General features: G+C 50.3%; 1 protein-coding gene across 4 annotated transcripts in view; it reads left to right on the top strand.

Annotated features, from left to right (window-relative positions):
- The first annotated feature begins 822 nt into the window (after positions 1 to 822).
- Efhd1 (EF-hand domain family, member D1) overlaps positions 823 to 17,756 on the top strand; it is a 46,646-nt gene continuing 29,712 nt past the window's right edge. For 2 of the 4 annotated variants that reach the window (XM_006245468.4, XM_039084119.2), the window contains exon 1: positions 824 to 1,237. In XM_006245468.4, coding sequence (XP_006245530.1) covers positions 933 to 1,237 — 305 coding nt within the window. In that variant the 5' untranslated portion in view covers positions 824 to 932. Of the gene's footprint in view, positions 1,238 to 17,756 lie in introns of all 4 variants that reach the window. The other 2 variants (XM_039084118.2, NM_001109310.1) reach the window with 2 other exon arrangements.

Raw genomic sequence — 17,756 nt, forward strand, 5'->3', positions numbered from 1 at the left:
ATTTATTTCCAAGCTTTTCTCCCCACTACTCTCCGCAGTGGTGGCTCTCACATTTAAAAGAAAGGGGGGAAAAAAAAGCCATACAGCCAAGATTTGGTCTCTTAACCGCTCCCCCACCACCTCCGGGGAGTCAGGAGGAAAACCTCAATTTTTCTCATTTTATGTCTAGTATTTTTAGTTTGGTGTGGAAACATTTCAATAGTATGTGAAAGGCAGCCCCTCACTGCCAGGGGCATCTATCACTCCAGGGTCTCAGGGTGATGGCTGCTTGCTAGACACGTGGGGAATATGTAGGTGTCACAAGGTGCTCTTTTTTTTTTTTTTCTTTTTTTTCGGAGCTGGGGACCGAACCCAGGGCCTTGCGCTTCCTAAGCAAGCGCTCTACCACTGAGCTAAATCCCCAACCCCCACAAGGTGCTCTTAATTCTCCCATCTCAGAGGGTCCTAGGCCTTGAGCTCCCTGGTTGGAGCGCTTTAGAAGAGAATGGAACTGCTTGAACGGTTTCAAAACTCAACTCCCCAGTCTTTGCTACCAGTCCCCTGGGGACCACGAGACCCACCAGTTAGTTCCCCAAGGCCCCGGATTCTGGATGCAAGATCAGAGTTGATTTCAGGGTCCATGTCTGGACTGAGGAACGGGTTAGCATCAAGTCTGAGCCTCTGAGAGGTTTAGGCAAACGCGACTCCCAGGACGCACGAATACCCTCAAGTCCTCTGTCCAGCAGAAGGTCCGGCTGCTCCCGCGCCTCCTTAAAGCTGCAGCTCCGCCCCGCCCGCCCCGCCCGCCCCGCCTACCCGCGGTTCTTTCCAACCGCCCGGCCCCGAGCGACTCCACCGAGCGTCACAAAGCCACGAGCCCGCAAGGAGCGCACAATCCTCTGCGTCCTCGTACCGGATCGCGAACCCCAGTTCCATCACCACCACCGGCCACCATGTCCAGCGAGGAGCTGGCCTGCAAGCTGCAGCGCCGGTTGAGACTTGAGACGCGGGCAGAAACCCACCAGGACAGCCCCCAGGCTGCACCGTGCACTGCCCCAGCCGGGCACCGGGAGCCTGAACCGCCTGCCCCGGCGCCCACGGTCAGCGCGGACTCCGAGCTGAACCTCAAGCTGAGCAGCAGGCTGAACATCCACCAGGGCGCAGTGCGGTCCCGCCGCTCCAAGGTCTTCAACCCCTACACAGAGTTCCCGGAGTTCAGTCGCCGCCTCCTGAAGGATCTGGAGAGGATGTTCAAAACGTGAGGGCTCCTCCTGCGCACCCCAAGAACGTGGGATCCGAGACAGGGCGGGGGGTGGCCGCGCCGCGAGTAGGACAGTGAGGGAGGGAGGTGAAGGCGTTCAGGGGTGCACTGAACATCTGGCCCAGGGCAGCCAGATCGTGCGCACCAAGTTCATTGCGCGCGATGGAGGACCTCGTCAGTCTAGGGATTGAGAGTTAGGGGCCCTCTGTCCCGGCGGAGCTCAGAGGGTTCCACTAAAACCACCCCTCCCTGGAGTCCCGCATCCTCCTCCACCCACAGATCCAGAGATTTGCTCTGAGCAACTTCTAGGAAGCCAGCTCGGGGCGCACCTCACCTGCCAGCCCTAACTTTATCCCTCAAGGGAGAAATTAGCTGTATTGTCTTTTATCTTTTAAAACAAAGGAGACAGTTGACCCTTGTCTTCTGTAAGGGGTGTGAGGAATGAACGTAGGCTGAGAACACGGTGCGTTAAACTCAGAAGACACATGGGCGTCCCTAGGCCAGTGCGCGCGGGGAGAAGTGGTGGTGGTGGGGAGCAGGAGCCTCCTGGGGGCGTCGCCTAGTCAGTTACCCTTCCGGACGGTAAGTGACAGGCAGATGCCTCTGGCTGGGTACTGGGGCCCACTAGTCATTGGAATGCACCCATCACAAGAGGAGGGCATACAAAGACCCAATAGGTGGCCTGTCATGTGAGAGGTCTCTTCTCTGGCCTCATTTCCCTCCTCGAAGAGGTAAAGGCAAATGACTCTTGCTCTCCCCCCCCGCCCCCCCCGTGACCCCTTCCTTGTTGCTTTTCTTTCTAAGCGAGATGTGGTGACACTCTCATCTAATCCCAACATTTGGTTTTGGGAAGCAGAGGCAATCTCTGAATTTGAGACCAGCCACGGCTGCATAGTGACACCCTGTCTCAAAAAAAAAAAAAAAAAAATCACATGTATTTATTTATGGTGAGTGTGTATGCGAGAGGAAGTGTCGTGGCACACTTCTAGAGGTCAGAAGACAAGTGAGAATCCGTTCTCTCCTTCTACCATTCAGGTGTTGGGTGCAAACTCAGATGGTAAGACCTGGTAGCAAGTGCTTTTACCAGCTGAGCCCTCTCGCTGGCCCCGCCTTTGCCTTTTAAGGCCACAAAGTCGTCTGTACACCAAAAACGCCCCACTAAGCTATTAATATTATTTCCAGAATTGGGTTGAGACTGGAAAAATGGCTGGGGGAGAGAAGGCTGCTGGCCAGGTCATGCTTGGGCGTCTTTAAAAGCGCTTGGACTGTTTTTGCCCTCAACAAGGAGGTTCTATTTAAAGGCACTGTGGCGATCACCACCTCTGCTTACACCTGCTAGCTAGCAGACACTCGCTGACTCTCTGACACCTTGCTTTCTCAGTCCCTGGCTCCCAGCCACTGTTTTCTGGGTCCAGTTTGGCAACTGAGGAAGGTAGAGTAGAGAATGAGACTGGGTTGATGGTGGGAAAGACACAGTGGTTTGACAGATTCCTATGGTTTTCTTTGGGTTTTACATTTTGTGGGAATGGCTGGTCTGGCCTGGATGCTCACCTGTGGAGCAGTCCCTCCAGTCCCAACAGAGTCATCTCCACCCTGCTCTGTGGTCTCTCCAGCTTCTTTTGGATTAACTGGGAAGCACCCTTTGGAAGGTTAAGTTTGTTAGTTTGCTTTGTAAGAGGAGTAAGGTCCCTCCAGTCAGGGGGAGTCTTTGGAGCCAAGCAGTGTTGGTACTGGCAGCCAAAAAAAAAAAAAAAAAACAAAAACAAAAACAAAAACAAAAAAAAAAAACAAAAAAAAAACAAAAAAAAACAAAAAAAAAACAAAAACAAAAACAAAAACAAAAAAAAAACAACAAAAAAAAAAAACAAAAAAAAAAAACCAAAAAAAAAAAAAAAAAAAAAACCAAAAAACAGGTTCCGTCCGGTCCAGCATCAAGCTAAGGGGAAAGGCAAGTGCAACCTGGGATCCTGGGAGAGCTGACAGCCCAAACTGTGCGGGGTGTTTTTACAAAGCTAAGCTGCCCATCTGAAGTGTAGGTTAGATCCTTTGTCACCTGCAATAAAACCGCATGAACAAAGGGACATGACCTGGCTCCTAAAACAAAGCTGGGGCGCCAGCTTCAGGTGTGGCTGGATCTAGCCAACAGGTGCTGATACACAGTCATGTTTCCTGTCTTCCTCCCCTCCTCTTCCTCTCTTTCTGGTTTCTTGAGGTATGTTATATAGCACAAGCCAGCCTGAATTTTACTGTGTAGCTGAGACTGCCTAGCTCCTGGTCTACAATGCCCCTTCCCCTACCAAGTCTCCCTCTATAGGCCAGGCAGGACTTCTAGCTGTTGAGGTGACCTGTGTATACCAACAAACCCAACCCATTTCTTCTTTCCTAAAGCCAGCTCCTCTCCTCTCCTCTCCTCTCCTCTCCTCTCCTCTCCTCTCCTCTCCTCTCCTCTCCTCTCCTCTCCTCTCCTCTCCTCTCCTCTCCTCTCTTCTCCTCTCCTCAGGTTTCTTCCAGTGGCCTTTTAAAGGTGTGTGTGAGTGTGTGTGTGTGAGAGGGGGGGGGGGAGTTACTATTTCTAATTGGCTCTTAGCCAGTAGCTCAGGGAAAATTAATTGTTCCTTTTGGCCTGGACTGAACCTCGTGCCTTCCCACTTTCTGAAAGTAAAGGATGCATGCGTTTTCCCACATCTGCACCCAGCTCTCCCTACCTACCTCAGGCTCCCTATGCCTAATAGAAACAGGGGTCGCTCAGCTCAGACCTTCCTGAGGGTCCATGAGAGACTGCCCCCAGCTGGGTTCATTTTCCCATCCAGTGCTTCTGCTGGATCTTCCATACCTAAGGCACCAGGAACTCCATCCTGTGTCTCCCGGCCTAGGAGCTCTCACTGTCTACACCCTGGTTTTACCTCTCATCCAGCCTGGTCCCAGCGAGACCAGCCCTGACCAGCAGTGACTGAATACAACCCCCTTCTCTGCAGGGTCCAGAGGTGCCTGCGCTTAGACCTGCCCAGATGGTCTGCTTCCTTGCCACCTGCCGCCTTCCACCTTGAGCTGCCTTAGGGTGGCCAGCTGGCTCTGAGTCCTTCTCTCTGTTTCCTCAACTGCTGTTTGTGTGCACATACATTTATGGACCTGTGATGTACTCCGATGCTTTTTATCTGGGAGAGGGCAGGCCCTGACTCCCCTACCCGCTTCCACCTTTTTTTTGTCAAACCAGATTTGCAGATCTGCTCTAACTTGACCTGTGGTTCGTTAGGGTTCCTTTTCTGCTGCCTAAAATATTGCGTGGTTTTATTTTGTTTACTGAGGCAGTTTTTTTTTTTTAAACTATATAACCAGGCTGGCCTAGAACTCGTGGCATTGCTCCTGCCTCAGTCTTCCATGTGTTGAGATTACAGGCGTGAGCCCCCCCATTGTCTCTGTATCACTATCTTCTTTTCTTCGAGACAGGTTTTCATCTATCTTAAGTTAACCTTGAACTCACCCTGAAGCCAAGGTTGACTTTGAACTTCTGATCTTCCTGCCTGTAGCTCCCAAGTGCCAGGACTGCCATTTCCATTTTTGCAGTATTGGGGATCAAACCCAGGGCTTTGTGTATGCTAGAAGAGTGCTCCACTAACCAAGCTGCACCCACATCCTCCTGCATTACTTTAAAAAGAAAATGTAAAATTGTCCAGGTCCTCCTGAACGCTCACTGGCCCTCCAAGCTTCACATTTTGTCCACAGAGTGCAGCATTGACTGTTAGCATTGGGCCAGACAAGGAAAACCCAGCACAGGCCTGGGGCTCCTGGGACCCAGACTCCCCTGGGAGCCAGTGCATTCAAAGCAACTCCTGACCCTGAGAGCCTGGTCTGCTAGGGCAAGTTCAGGGCCCCTTCCCAGTCTTCTGCCCCCAAAGCAACATGCTAAAAGCAAACAACAGAAACCCAAACACAAAATGTACCAGTTTGTCACCAGTTAGAAACTTTCTACTGTCCCTTCTAGCTAACCGGCCATTCTGGGTGGTGACCAGCCACTCTTGGTGGTTATAACGGGCATGACTGGGAACTGGACTTCTAAGGTTCAAACCCGGCCTCACCTCCACTCCCAGGAGAGTTCCTGTAGGCAGCTTAAATGCCCTTCGTGTTTGGGTTCCCCTTCTGGCAGATGGGGCTGTCCTGTGGGGTGTGTGTGTGTGTGTGTGTGTGTGTGTGTGTGTGTGTGTGTGTGTGTGTGTGTGGTGTGTGTTGTGTGTGTGTGTGGTGTGTGCAGGAGGCAGTTTGCTGACACTTGCTGGGGAGACTTCCTGGGTTGGTTTCAGCCACTGACTTTCAAATATTTATTATTATGATTTTTTTTTTGCAAGTAGCTGCTCATTCTGAATCCCAGGCTAGCCTTGAACTCAAAGAAATCCTCCTGCCTCAGCCTAAGTGGGGATTTCAGAAATGAGCTGCTACACCTTTATTCAGAGATTTTTTTTTTTTTTTTTTAGATAATCACATGGCTGTCATTTAGTTCCCATAAAAATCTCTGCTGCCCTTTTCGTTTAATGATTCTCTTTGCTTGGGGGTGCTTTTGGTTGCTTGGCTGCTTGTCTTTCCTCTTCTGGCCATTCGAGGCAGGATCTCACTGTGTGTGGGCTACAGGCCCACCACACTACAGACCCATAGACTGCCTGCTCTCTGGTGGTCTGGTCCTTCTGTCCTGTTTCCCTGAAGCTTACAGAACCCAGTCCCATATCTTGGGTAGCTGAAAACAACCGTGCTTTATTCAGCTGGGAAAGCTGAAGGCCTGAATGCAGGTGTTGGCTCTGCCCTGCCTGCTCTGTGGGCTCCAGGAGAGAATCTACCTCCCTCCTCCTTCCCTTCTTCCCTCCTTCCCTCCATCCCTCCCTCCTTCCCTCCACCCCTCCCTTTCTCCTTTCTTCCTCTTTCTCCCTCTCCAACTCTCTCCTCCTCCCTCTGTCTCTCATTTTCTGTCTGTCTGTCTGTCTCTGTGTGTCTGTCTGCCTGTCTGGCTGCTTGCCTGCCTGCCTCTCTTCACATGGCTATCTCAGAGGCTTCCAGTCACTGGATTCAGGGCTCCCCAAATCTAGTATGGCCTCATCCTAATTTATTACCTCTGCAAAGACTCTGTTTCCAACCAAGGTCACATCCTGAGAGTCTGAGGGAACATGAGAAGGGGATTCTACTTAACTTAGGACAGTGGGCGAGACAAGTGTGTCCTCAGAGATGCTGGAAAGAAAGTTCGAAGGAGGGTCTGAGTTTTAGGCCAGTGGGAATTTCAGACTTACAGCTTACATAGTAAGCTATGCCCCTGCTACCCCAGCCCCATCCCCATGGACTAACCTTCCCAAAACCTGATCCAATGGAGTACAGCCAAGAGCGCTCTGGCTTCAGCCGGGCCTGCCAAGATTTCACTTTTCAACAGTTTCTAGATGCACATTCTGATGTCGCCTGCTCTCCCTAGGCCCCTCACCAGGTTGTAACCTGATTAGACCAGCACACACAAAGCACACCCACTCTCTGTTAGGAATTGAGGCTAGATAGATTCACCCAGACACGAGGAAAATATTCTTTGGTCTTTTATATTTGATTTCCCCGTTTTAAGCAACTTAGCATAGGAGAGAGGGTGTGGTTTCCTGCCTGGGAGTTTGCTGGGCTTTTAGAGTAGGTGTCAAGTGTCCCGAGTCCTAAATGGTGTGCTATAGAAGAAAGACAACTTTCTAATGAGTGTGGTAAGCCAGAGCCTGGCCAGAGCTAGTTGCCTCTCTGTTTCCAAGCATGTAAGTGTGTCACTGGATAGCCGGAGCCAGAAGAATAGTGACCTGATTTTAAAGGAAGACTGAGAAGGGCCCACAAGAAACTGACCCTCTAGTGTGTGTACACGGCTGAAATGCGATCAGAGCCGGCTGTGCAGTCAAGGTTAGACAGGAAACTTTAATTACCTTGGCTGTTCCAGAGGCCCCTGGCAAAGGAAGGTAATGGGGACAGCCACTTGCAGGCAGGGCCCAGGCAAGCACAGCAGCTTAGCATGCAGCTGGGGTATCTCTTCAGCACTGTGGAGAGAGCTTGTGTTTCAACTCCCCAAAGAGAGGGTGGGAGGGGGAATGCTAGCCAAGGGGAAAGTGGCTGTTTTATTACGAATTCGAAATGCTGATGTCATAATGCCCCGCCAAGGCCACATTCCCCACCTGGAACGTCACTGGCCACTGGAAACACAGACTTCTACACACACACACACACACACACACACACACACACACACACACACACTCACACACACACAGGTTCTGGGATGAGAACTCAGGGCCTGCATGGGTCAGATGTGTCAAGCATATCCTCTAACACGGGGCTACATCCTCAACTATTCTAGATTGGCTGAGAATTTGTCAGACAGGTGAAGCGTGTCCTCTTGTGGGAGATGGGGGGAGGTGCCCCATCTTGGTGTCTTTAGCTGTAGTGGGAATTGACTTTCGCCATAGGGCGGATGGGAGCCAGGGTGTAGCTCATTGGTAGAAGGGGGTGCAGTCAGCATGCTGGAGGCCCTGGGCTCCATTCCTAGTGCCAGGACACAGACAGACAGACAGACAGACAGACACACACACACACACACACACACACAGGTACACACGCATGGGCACACACACAGGATAGGGGAAGTGGAGAAAAATACATGGAAGCTAAGGCCTTTCTGATCCTGGATTGCAGCCGTTGCCAGGGGTGACTCACCTTGGATTTACTCAGCGTGTTCTCTTGTGCACTGGGGTTTGTACATTTAACCATCCTGACTTGTGGGAGAGGGAAGAGGACCTGGGGCTGGTCCAAATCCCTGGGAAGGAGCTCCAGGCCTACCCTGAGCTGGTCTCTAGCAGGAAGATGCACAAATGTTCATCTCCTTCCCTCATCCTCTTAGCGTCTCCTCTGCATTGTATCTTATGGGAATTTGAGTGACAGTCCTTTGAAGTGGAGTGATCCAAGCAGTTTTAAAACACCCCAGTGATGGGCTGGAGAGATGGCTCAGTGGTTGGGAGCACTGACTGCCCTGCCAGAGGTCCTGAGTTCAAATCCCAGCAACCGCATGGTGGCTCATAACCATCTGTAATGAGATCTGACGCCCTCTTCTGGTGTCTCTGAAGACAGCTACAGTGTACTTACAGATAGTAAATAAATAAGTAAATAAATAAATAGATAAATCTTTGAAAAAAAACACCCCAGTGATTGCTGTAAAAGGGAAATCCTAGCTGGGCGTAGTAGCTGCTGTGTCCCCTACACAACCCTCTGGTTATCCCAAGGGCTAGCACTGCATCCTGGGTCCACCCAGGCCAGTGACCACCCAGGCGAAGGTGATATTATAATGGGTTTGGCCATGCTGGAGGTAACTTCCCTTACCTATGGTCTGTAATGGGGGTTCTGTTAGTGAGGAAAGAGTGTGTGCTTCTGGGTCCTTTTTGTGAGATAATCTGGATGGCAGGCCTGGGAGGGGTTAGCAACGGGACATGGAGAATCCTATCATGAAGGAGAGGGGTGGCTCTTAGAATTTTTTTAAACATTTATTTATTTATTTATTTATCTACTTACTTATTTATTTATTTATTTAATGTATATGAGCTTCCTGTTCCTGACACACCAGGATCCCGTTACAGTTGGTTGTGAGCCACCATGTGGTTGCTGGGAATTGAACTTATAACCTCTGGAAGAGCAGTCAGTGCACTTAACCGCTGAGCCATCTCTCCAGCCCCTAGAATTCTTTCTCCTGGATATCCTGCAGTCTGTCTGTCTCTGCAGTCTCCATCTACCCCTGTGTTTTCTTCTTGCCTATGGGTACAGTGCTGGCCACCATGTAAGGCTGTGTTGGGTATTATGTCAGTTGTCTTCTGAGCCTTCTTTCAGGTAACCCTCCAATTCACCCCTCTGGGTTTGAAGGGCCCAGCTGGCTGACCTCGGCCACTTCTGTCCACCTCTGTCCTTGAGAACTGCTTGCTGATGCTTCCTGCCCTTCCCTGACTCCCTTCACCTCTCAGCCTCCTTTGTTCTCTTCATCAAGTGCATCTTGGGGGTCAAGCCTCTGACTTACTCCCCTCTGAAAGTGGGTGGAGTCAACCTGCCCTGTCCCTTCAGTTGGCCTGTGATTTTGTTGCTAAGGTCTCTAACCCTTGGCTTAGAGGCCACTGGATTGGTGGGGTTTTGGTTTGTTTGTTTGTTTGTTTTTTGTTTTTTGGTGTGTGTGTGTGTGTGTGTGTGTGTGTGTGTGTGTGTGTGTGTGTGTCTGTCTGTCTGTCTGTCTGTCTGTCTGTCTGTCCTTTCCATGTGCTGGAGATAGAGCCCAGGACCTAGGCAAGTATTTTACTACTGAGCTGCCCTCAACCCTGGGCTATTTCACTTACTAAACACATTGTCTTTGCTGTATGTGTGGCACACGTGTGTAGAGGTCAAAAGACACGCCCGTGGAGTCAGCTCTCCTCTTTCACTTTTCTGTGGGTCCAGGGGATTGAACTCAGGTCTTCAGCCCTTCATCACAAGGACTTTACCTGCTCAGACAGCTCACTGGCCTTGCTCGTTTGTTTCAGCCTAGAATCCCTTTCTTCTTTGGGTTAGAACTAGGCCTGGGTCGCTGGTGATAGCAACTGACCTCCTTCTGGTCCTAGGCTAATCAGGGACTTGGGGACCAGGTGGGGACTGGGTGGAGGCCTAGTAGAGTGGCAGGGGGCTCCCTGCAGTAGTGCTAGAGTCTGATTCCAATGTAGTGACCCTCATCTCTGGTGGGTGTGGTGGCTTGGCTTCTCTTTCCAAGGCCAGTGGTAGGTCACAGACCCACCCTTAGTCTACTGCCAACTTGAACTAGGATTGCAAGAAGCAGGAGAATAATGTTCAGGACTTACAGGCTGCCGTGTGCTGGCCCCTCCACCCCTTCCTGAGGGTGAAACACCAGGAGAACCCCCAACCCCCTCAGTTTCTCTCTTCCCTCCTCCCTGCCACACTGCTTACTGAATACCCATTGTGCTTTTGGACAGCTCTTGCCAAAAATATCTCATTGCTGACAGCCCTGGCTCTTTGGCCTTGGGGGCCTGCTGAGTTCAGTCATGGCCTTGGGAAAACCGGCTCTGGATCCTGCCCAGCATGGTCTTGGCAGTGACTTTCTCTGCCCTTCCCTAAGTGCTTCAGGCTTTCCTGAGTGCTGGGGCCCCCGGCCATGCCCTTTGCTGTGCCCTGTGCATAGAGTCCTACGGAGTGCTTACTGTATACAGGCTTGGTTTGTGGTAGTGCACAAACTCTTTCCTCCCTTTCAGTCCTCTGACTGGGTGCCAGCAGCAAACTGGGACCGGACATCAAGGAAATAAAATCATACAGAGGAGCCAGAGGACTGGTCTGTAAGCAGCAGACCTGGAGTTTGAACCCATATAGCTCGCCCTTTGGTCCTCTGCATCAAGAGCCTCCTTCATGAATGTCGTGTCTACTCCAGGCCCCAGGAGTTAAGTCACAGCCACCCTTGACACAAATCACTGAACCCCTTGCCTCTGCATACTGCCTGAACTCCAGCTCCCACTGGACCACCCTCCTCAAGTCAGACTTGGCAGATCCTGTCCATGTTGTAGCCACAGGGATCCTGCCTGAACCCAACTCTCATTGCTCGATTCCCTTTTCAGAAGTCCTTGTGGATTACAGGCAGCACGGAACATTCATAAAGCAAAGCCCAGACTCCTCATTGCTGATCCTTAAGGTCCACTGCAACCTTCTTTTACTAATTCTTCTAGCTTGTCCCACCCTCACTGGGCTAATCCCCATAGCTTCTGCTTCTCTAGTTTCCAGGAAATGGTACTTAGGTATTTCAGTTATTGTCTCTAGTGTGGTTCCCCTCCTCCTGCTGGAAAATCAGCCATATACATACATACATTCATACATACATATGTATGTGCATATGTACGTGTGTGTGTGTGCATGTGTGTGTTTAGACAATGTCTCCCTGTGTAGTCCTGTATGGCCTGGAATTCATTATGAAGACCAGACTGGCCTCAAACTTAGAGATTCTCCTGCCCCTGCCCCTGCCCCTGCCCCTGCCTCCGCCTCTGCCTCTGCCTCCCCAGTGCTGGCATTAAAGGTCTGTGCTACCTCGGTGTCCTGGAGTCAGACATTTTAAAAGGAGGGGAAAAATAAAACCAAGAACAACAACATTTTTTAAAGACAGGGTCTAATGCATTTCAGGCTAGCCTCAGACTTGCTGTGTAGCCAAGGATGACTTTGAATTTCTGATACTCCTGTCTGCTTGGGATTATAGATAGGTAGATAGATAGATAGATAGATAGATAGATAGATAGATAGATAGATAGATAGATAGACAGACAGACAAACAGAAGCCACCATGCTGTGTTTATATGGAGCTTCATGCACGCTAGGTGAGCACTCTACTAATTTAATTCTCTACAGTTAATTCTTTATAGTTAAGTGTGGCCAGCACTTCTCTGTGGTCTTCCTGGCAGCCAGGTGCCCTGCCCTCCTATAGAGAGGTTCTGGGCTCAGTCAACTTTTGTTGCAAGGCCCCATGTGCTGCTTTGGAAGTAACTCGAACCTGTGGAGGGATCCTGGAGCTCCCTTCAGCAGAGCCACTGACCCACTCAAGCACAAGCCTGTAAGTGAGATGTGGAAAAAGGTAAATGACCACTTCTCGGGTTGTACCCGAGATCACGTGACCGCTGTGTGTGCAGTTGGGGCCTTAATTAGGTCACCGGTTCTAGCCGGGTGCTCAAGACACTGAAAGCTGCTGGGTTTAAGGTGGTGCCAGCTCAGAAGAGGACACAGGAAGAGGTCTGGTTGGCAGTGAGGTATGGAGCAGACATGTGTGACGGGGCTGAGCACAGGAAAGTGGTAGCCTGGGTGTACTCTTTCTGGAGCCAGTCCTCACTTGACACTTACGCTGGGCTATGATCACTGCTTGTCTCCAAGCCCCACTAACCCCAGCTGGCTGCAGAGCTACCCTTCACCTAGTACCTCCCCAGGCTTCCTCAATTCTTTGACCTGGGAGTAAGGAAGGGTGGGGCACTACCTGACCAGCCCTAATGGACTGTGGAAAGACTCTCGTGTCTGGAGGCATTGTTCCCTTAGTCCCCAACTGAACTAGTCCCAGGAGGACCTCTGTCCTGGGGCCCAGCCTCTCATGGCTCTTTGAGGGTGCAGTTTGACAGGCTCCTTTGGTCAACTCTGGTTGGGAGAACCCTAAGGAGGTCTGTAAGCCCAGCTCCTCTGAAGGTGAAGAAGCTCTCAAGTAGCTGGTTGGTGGGGGCACACATCTTTAATGTCAGCTCTCAGGAGGCAGATCTCTCAGTTTTGAGGCTAGCCTGGTCTACAGACTGAGTTCTAGGATAGCCTGGGCTATGCAGAGAAACCCCAAGGGGAAAACAAACAAACAAAACTCTCAAGTTCACAGCCTGCTTGAGCTACAAGTTGAGTTCAAGAGAGTGCTTGTCTGTCATGCATAAGAGACCCTGAGCTCAACCACAGGTAACCAACAAAAAGAAAAAAAATCCCCTGACTTTCCCTCTGTACCCTCCCACCATATTGTCTGGGGCTGCTCCAAGCTGCCCTCCTACAGGCCATGAGAGCCTCTGCCTTCTCCATCTGTTCCTTTTCCTCTTCTTTCTGAATGAACCACCTGGAACTCTAAACCTCCAGGGTGCTTTTGTTTGTATGCTTTGCTTTGTTTGGTTTTTTTTTTTCACTCTGTCCCCTTTCCCAAACCAGAGGCCAGCCTCCCTGTACCACCTAAGACCCCTTTGAGAAGAACTCTGGTACCCAGAGGCCAGTTTGGAGGAAGGAAACTGATGTACCATCCTGCATGATCTCCCACTGCCCTTTGCTACTAAGTCCTTGGGACAGTTCCTAGAGGGCAGTGCTCTGCCACTGTGTGCATTTGGATAAAGCTGATTTGGAAGCTGCTAAACACTGAAGGCCCAGGCAGTGATACTGGTCTTGCAGGGCACAGTGAGTTTGGGATAGTGTGACGACCCTCTCCTCTCTTTACCTCCTACCTTCCCTTGGAGATTTCTAGGCACAGTATTCAGAAGTACCAGCCTCTATGGCTAACTAAATGGTAATGTTTCTAGCCTCCACTGGTCTTCTGTAGCCTTCAAAAAACGTTGATCTTTTACCAGAAAAAGAAGAGAATTTGCCAGAAGGGAGCCCCAAGGCAATGGCACTATAAGAGCAGGTGAGGCTGGAGTTCAGATTTGCATTGTGCTACCCCATATTGGGACCTCCTTCCCCAGCTCCTCCAGTCATGGCTAGGGATGCCATATACTCACAGGTAAGGCATGCCCTTCCAAGATCTATCCCGTGTTGGCACTCAGAGGGAATGTCTTTCTGAGACAGACATCTGATGTTGCCATCTTGATTCAAACTCACTATGACCTGCTCCTGCTACCCTGAGGAAACCTTGCGCTCCCAGAATGCTTTGTGTGAGCTGTCCTGTCTCTCGAGTTTCAGAATATTCTGGCACTTGGAGACCATGTGACCACACAAGTCCCCTTCTGGGCCCTGCACATTAGCCTCTCAATGAAATGCTACCATTGTCTGCACCCCTTCTGGGACTGTCTTTGTATTTGCTTTGTGCCATGGAGAGGCCCCAGCACATGGGAGCCTAGTGGCTAAGGAGTGAGTGAGTGATTAAGTATTAGGAGCTCAAGAAAGCCAAGAGCTGTGGGACAGAAGCAAGCAGGCCATGAGCAGAAGGCTCTGTATTAACCCCGTTGTTGCACTCACCTCCTGAGAGCCACGGGCTGCCCAGAGCCTGAGCACTCTGAGAACAATGATAATACACTGAAGATTGGCTTCCAATAGGCTGTGATTGGGAAGGTTAGAATGGGCAGTATAGAGGTTGGGAGAACCCAGAGAACTGGTTAGAGGGACTAAGGCCTGTGGCCTCAGGAAGTCCCTGAGGCTAGTCTAGGCAGGTACAGTTGCGCCATCAGATTGGGCCTCTGAATGATCACCTGCTGGGGGTGGAAGCTGCAGTTCCCTTCCTGACTTTGGAGTCACGCATGCTGTTATCCAGCTGGACTGGGGCAGACAGTGATCCCCACAATCCCACAATACCCTTGTTCTCCTGTGCTCCAGCTCAGATCATCTGAAAAGACATGTTTCCATCAAGGCCCTGCTGTGTGTGTTCGTAGGTGTAGGAACCTGACGCTGCATGCCCCCAAAGAGAGCTATGATTGTGTCCCAACAGAAAAATCATAAAATTACTTAAAATAGATTTTGGGGGTAGGGTGGCGATTACTTTTGTAACTCCACTGTGAGCTTCACAATCGTGCTTTTGTAGGTGGCATCATGTTGTGGTGTCAAAAGGTTGTCTTTGCTGAGACACAGGGCCCCTCCACCCATCTCCAGGGACTTTTTGGGTATTGCCACCTTCCCAAGAAAGCTATCCTATCCGAGGGGTCTCCAGGGAGTTTCTGATGGCAGAGTCTCTGGACAAAGGTTACCTGGCTTCTTTCTTTCTTCATTAATAGCAGGATTATTCTGGTAGAGGTGAAAATCAAGAAAGCCCAGGGGCTTTGTTCAGTACAAACCAGAAGAGTAAGCAATTCATGGGCTAGGGGGCTAGGGTGTCCAACATTGGGCGGACACCAGAGATCAACTCTTGCCTCCCTCCCCTAGCCTTCAGCCATACCCAATCAGCAAGCAGTAGAGAACCCTTTCCAGTGGAGCTGAGACCCTGGCCTTGTCCCCGGTGGGCTGGCACAGAGTCTCTTTGGACCCAGAACAGGGTCGTGGGTTGTGTTTTCCTCAAATGCCAAAGACCAGTGAAGATTGAGACTAAAGCTTAGTATGGGCATCTCTTTGGGGTAGAAGCCTAAAAGGCATTTACTTCTTTGTCTCTGTGGACAGTGACTCCTTCATAAAAAGAGCCTCAGGCACCCATCATAGTGCTACTGCTGAGGACTGTCTCCTGTGCACCCTTGACTACTCCACAGACCAGGTCAGCTCTCCCCCACGTGCGTAGTAGGCTGGGGCTTGTGCCCAGGTCCTCAGAGCCAATGGGACTAAAGTTGTGTCATCTGGTAACAGGTCCCAGAGCCTGTGAAGAGGAGAGGGACAGAGAAAAGCATCACACATCTAGATGGAAGCCTCAGGAAACAGTGACAGAAGGGCTCCTTCCTCTTCCTCCTTTCCCTTTACATATATGAGTATTTTGCCTGCATGCATATATGTTTGTGCACCACATGCCTAAGGAGCCTGTGGGTGTCAGGAAAGGGCATCAGATCCCTTGGGCCTGGAGTTGCAGATGGTTCTGAGATACTATGTGGGTGCTGGGAACTGAATCTAGGTCTTTTTGAATAGCAGCCAGTACTCTTAACCACTGAGCTATCTCCCCCAGCCCTGTGCTTATTCTTTGCTTGGTGAAATAGCTTTAAAAAAAAAAAGAAATGTTTGGGTCAAAATTTAGACCAGAGGTCAGATGTGGTTGGAGCACACCTTTAGTCTCAACAGTGGGGATGCAAAGGCAGGCAGATCTTTTTGTGGGTTAGACTGGTCTATGTAGTGAGTTCAAGGACAGCCACAGTTACTTGGTGAGACCCTGTCTTAAGAGTTTTATTGCTGTGAAGAGACACCATGACCATGGCAACTTTTAAGAAGGAAAGCATTTAACTGGGTCTGGCTTATACTTGAGAGGTTTAGTCCATTATCATCATGGTGAGGAGCAAGGTGGCACACAGGCAAACATGGTGCTGGAGAGGTAGCTGAGAGTTCTGCATCTGGATCCGTAGGCAGCAGAAGGAGACTGAGATACACTGAGCCTGGCTTGAGCATAGGAGACCTCAAAGTCCACCCTCAGTGACACACTTCCTCCAACAAGGCCACACCCACTTTAGCAAGGCCACACCTCCCAATAACACCAGTCTCTGTGAGCCTAAGGGGCCATTTTCACTCAGAATTCAGACTACCTCAGATTCTCTCTATAAACAAACAATTTAAGTCACAGGAAGGCTTGGGGTGTAGCATAGTGGTAGGGCACGTGCTTAGTCCTGGGTTTGCCCCTGTCCTCTAATTATAGCAGAGGTTCTCACCTACCTAATGCTGTGACCCTTTAATATAGCTCCTCATGTCGTGGTGACCCCCAACCATAAAATTATTTTCTAAAACAAAACATAAGGAAAGAGGACCTTAAGATGCTAGTGGAGGAGAAATGGGGACCAGGGGAGTTTTCTAAGCCTAAAAATCATATGAAAGATGGATTCTGCCTAGTGTGTGCTGTGAGGGGTGGGTCCTCCCAGTTTACCTTGCCGTGCCTAGTGACCTCAGACTCGAGAGTCATGCATGATGGGCTTCCATTTCTTCAGCAGCTGGACAGTGTTACCCCTTGGAGAGCGGTGATGATAGATCATACAGCTGGAGATTTCCTGAGGGGCTCAGCTGGTGAGACACTTTCTCTGAATGTTCGTTCGTAAGGCAGTAATGGCACTACTCTCTGGACCAGAAAGTACATTGTATATGTATTGTAAAGTATATCGTATGTGCCGGGGAATCTTGGGTTCCATGCTGTGGGGTCAGACCCAGAATCCATGCATACCAAGACCATATAGATAGAGCTCCTGTCATTTCTGCTGGCCTTCATACGTGAATTGCAAAAGATGTAATTCAGCTAAGAAAGTTAGTGAGTACACCCTGTGCCTGCCCCAACACCAAGGAAGTTGAGGGCTTCGTGGTTTAAATGCAGTCACTGGTTGTTCTTCCCTGCTACTGGAGAAAACCTAAACACCCTTGCTTACTGTCTCAGTTAGGGTTTCCACTGCTGTGAGCAGACAGCACGACCAAGGCAACCCTTATAAGGACAACATTTCATTGGGGCTGGCTTCCAGGTTCAGAGGTTCAGTCCGTCATCATCAAGGCGGGAGCATGGCAGCATCCAGACAGGCATGGTGCAGGAGGAGCTGAGAGTTCTACCTCTTCATCTGAAGGTTGCTAATGGAAGACTCACTTCCAGGCATCTAGGCTGAGGGTCTTAGGCCCCCTCCCACAGTGGCACACCTACTCCAGCAAGGCCACACCTCCTAATAGTGCCACTCCCTGGCCCAAGCCTATACAAACATCGCACTTGCCCAAGGCAGGAGAGATGGTTCACTGGTTAAAAGCACCGGCTGCTCTTCTAGAGGACCCGGAATATCTATAGCTACACAGTGTCGAACAATTAGCCGTAACTTCAGTTTCAAGAATTCCAATGCCATTTTCTGGCCTCCTCAGGTACTGCATGCAGTTGGTGCATAGACATTATACATTCAAGACAGCAAGACAAAGACCCTACTTGAGAATCTCATGTTCAACACTTGGCGTGGGGCTGAAGAAGTGACTGCGTTGGTAAAAGGCATCAGGCCTGATGCCCTGAGCTCTATCCCAGAGAAGGAGATTGGCAGCTCCAGCAAGGTCATCCTATGACCGCTACCCAATACCATGGCCTATGCACCCCCATAAATGAATGTTATAGAAACAAATAAGTGAATAAAAATTTCGTGGGGGTGGGGTTGGGGATTTAGCTCAGTGGTAGAGC

The sequence above is a fragment of the Rattus norvegicus genome, chromosome 9, assembly GCF_036323735.1.
Source record: "Rattus norvegicus strain BN/NHsdMcwi chromosome 9, GRCr8, whole genome shotgun sequence".
NCBI lineage: Eukaryota > Metazoa > Chordata > Mammalia > Rodentia > Muridae > Rattus > Rattus norvegicus.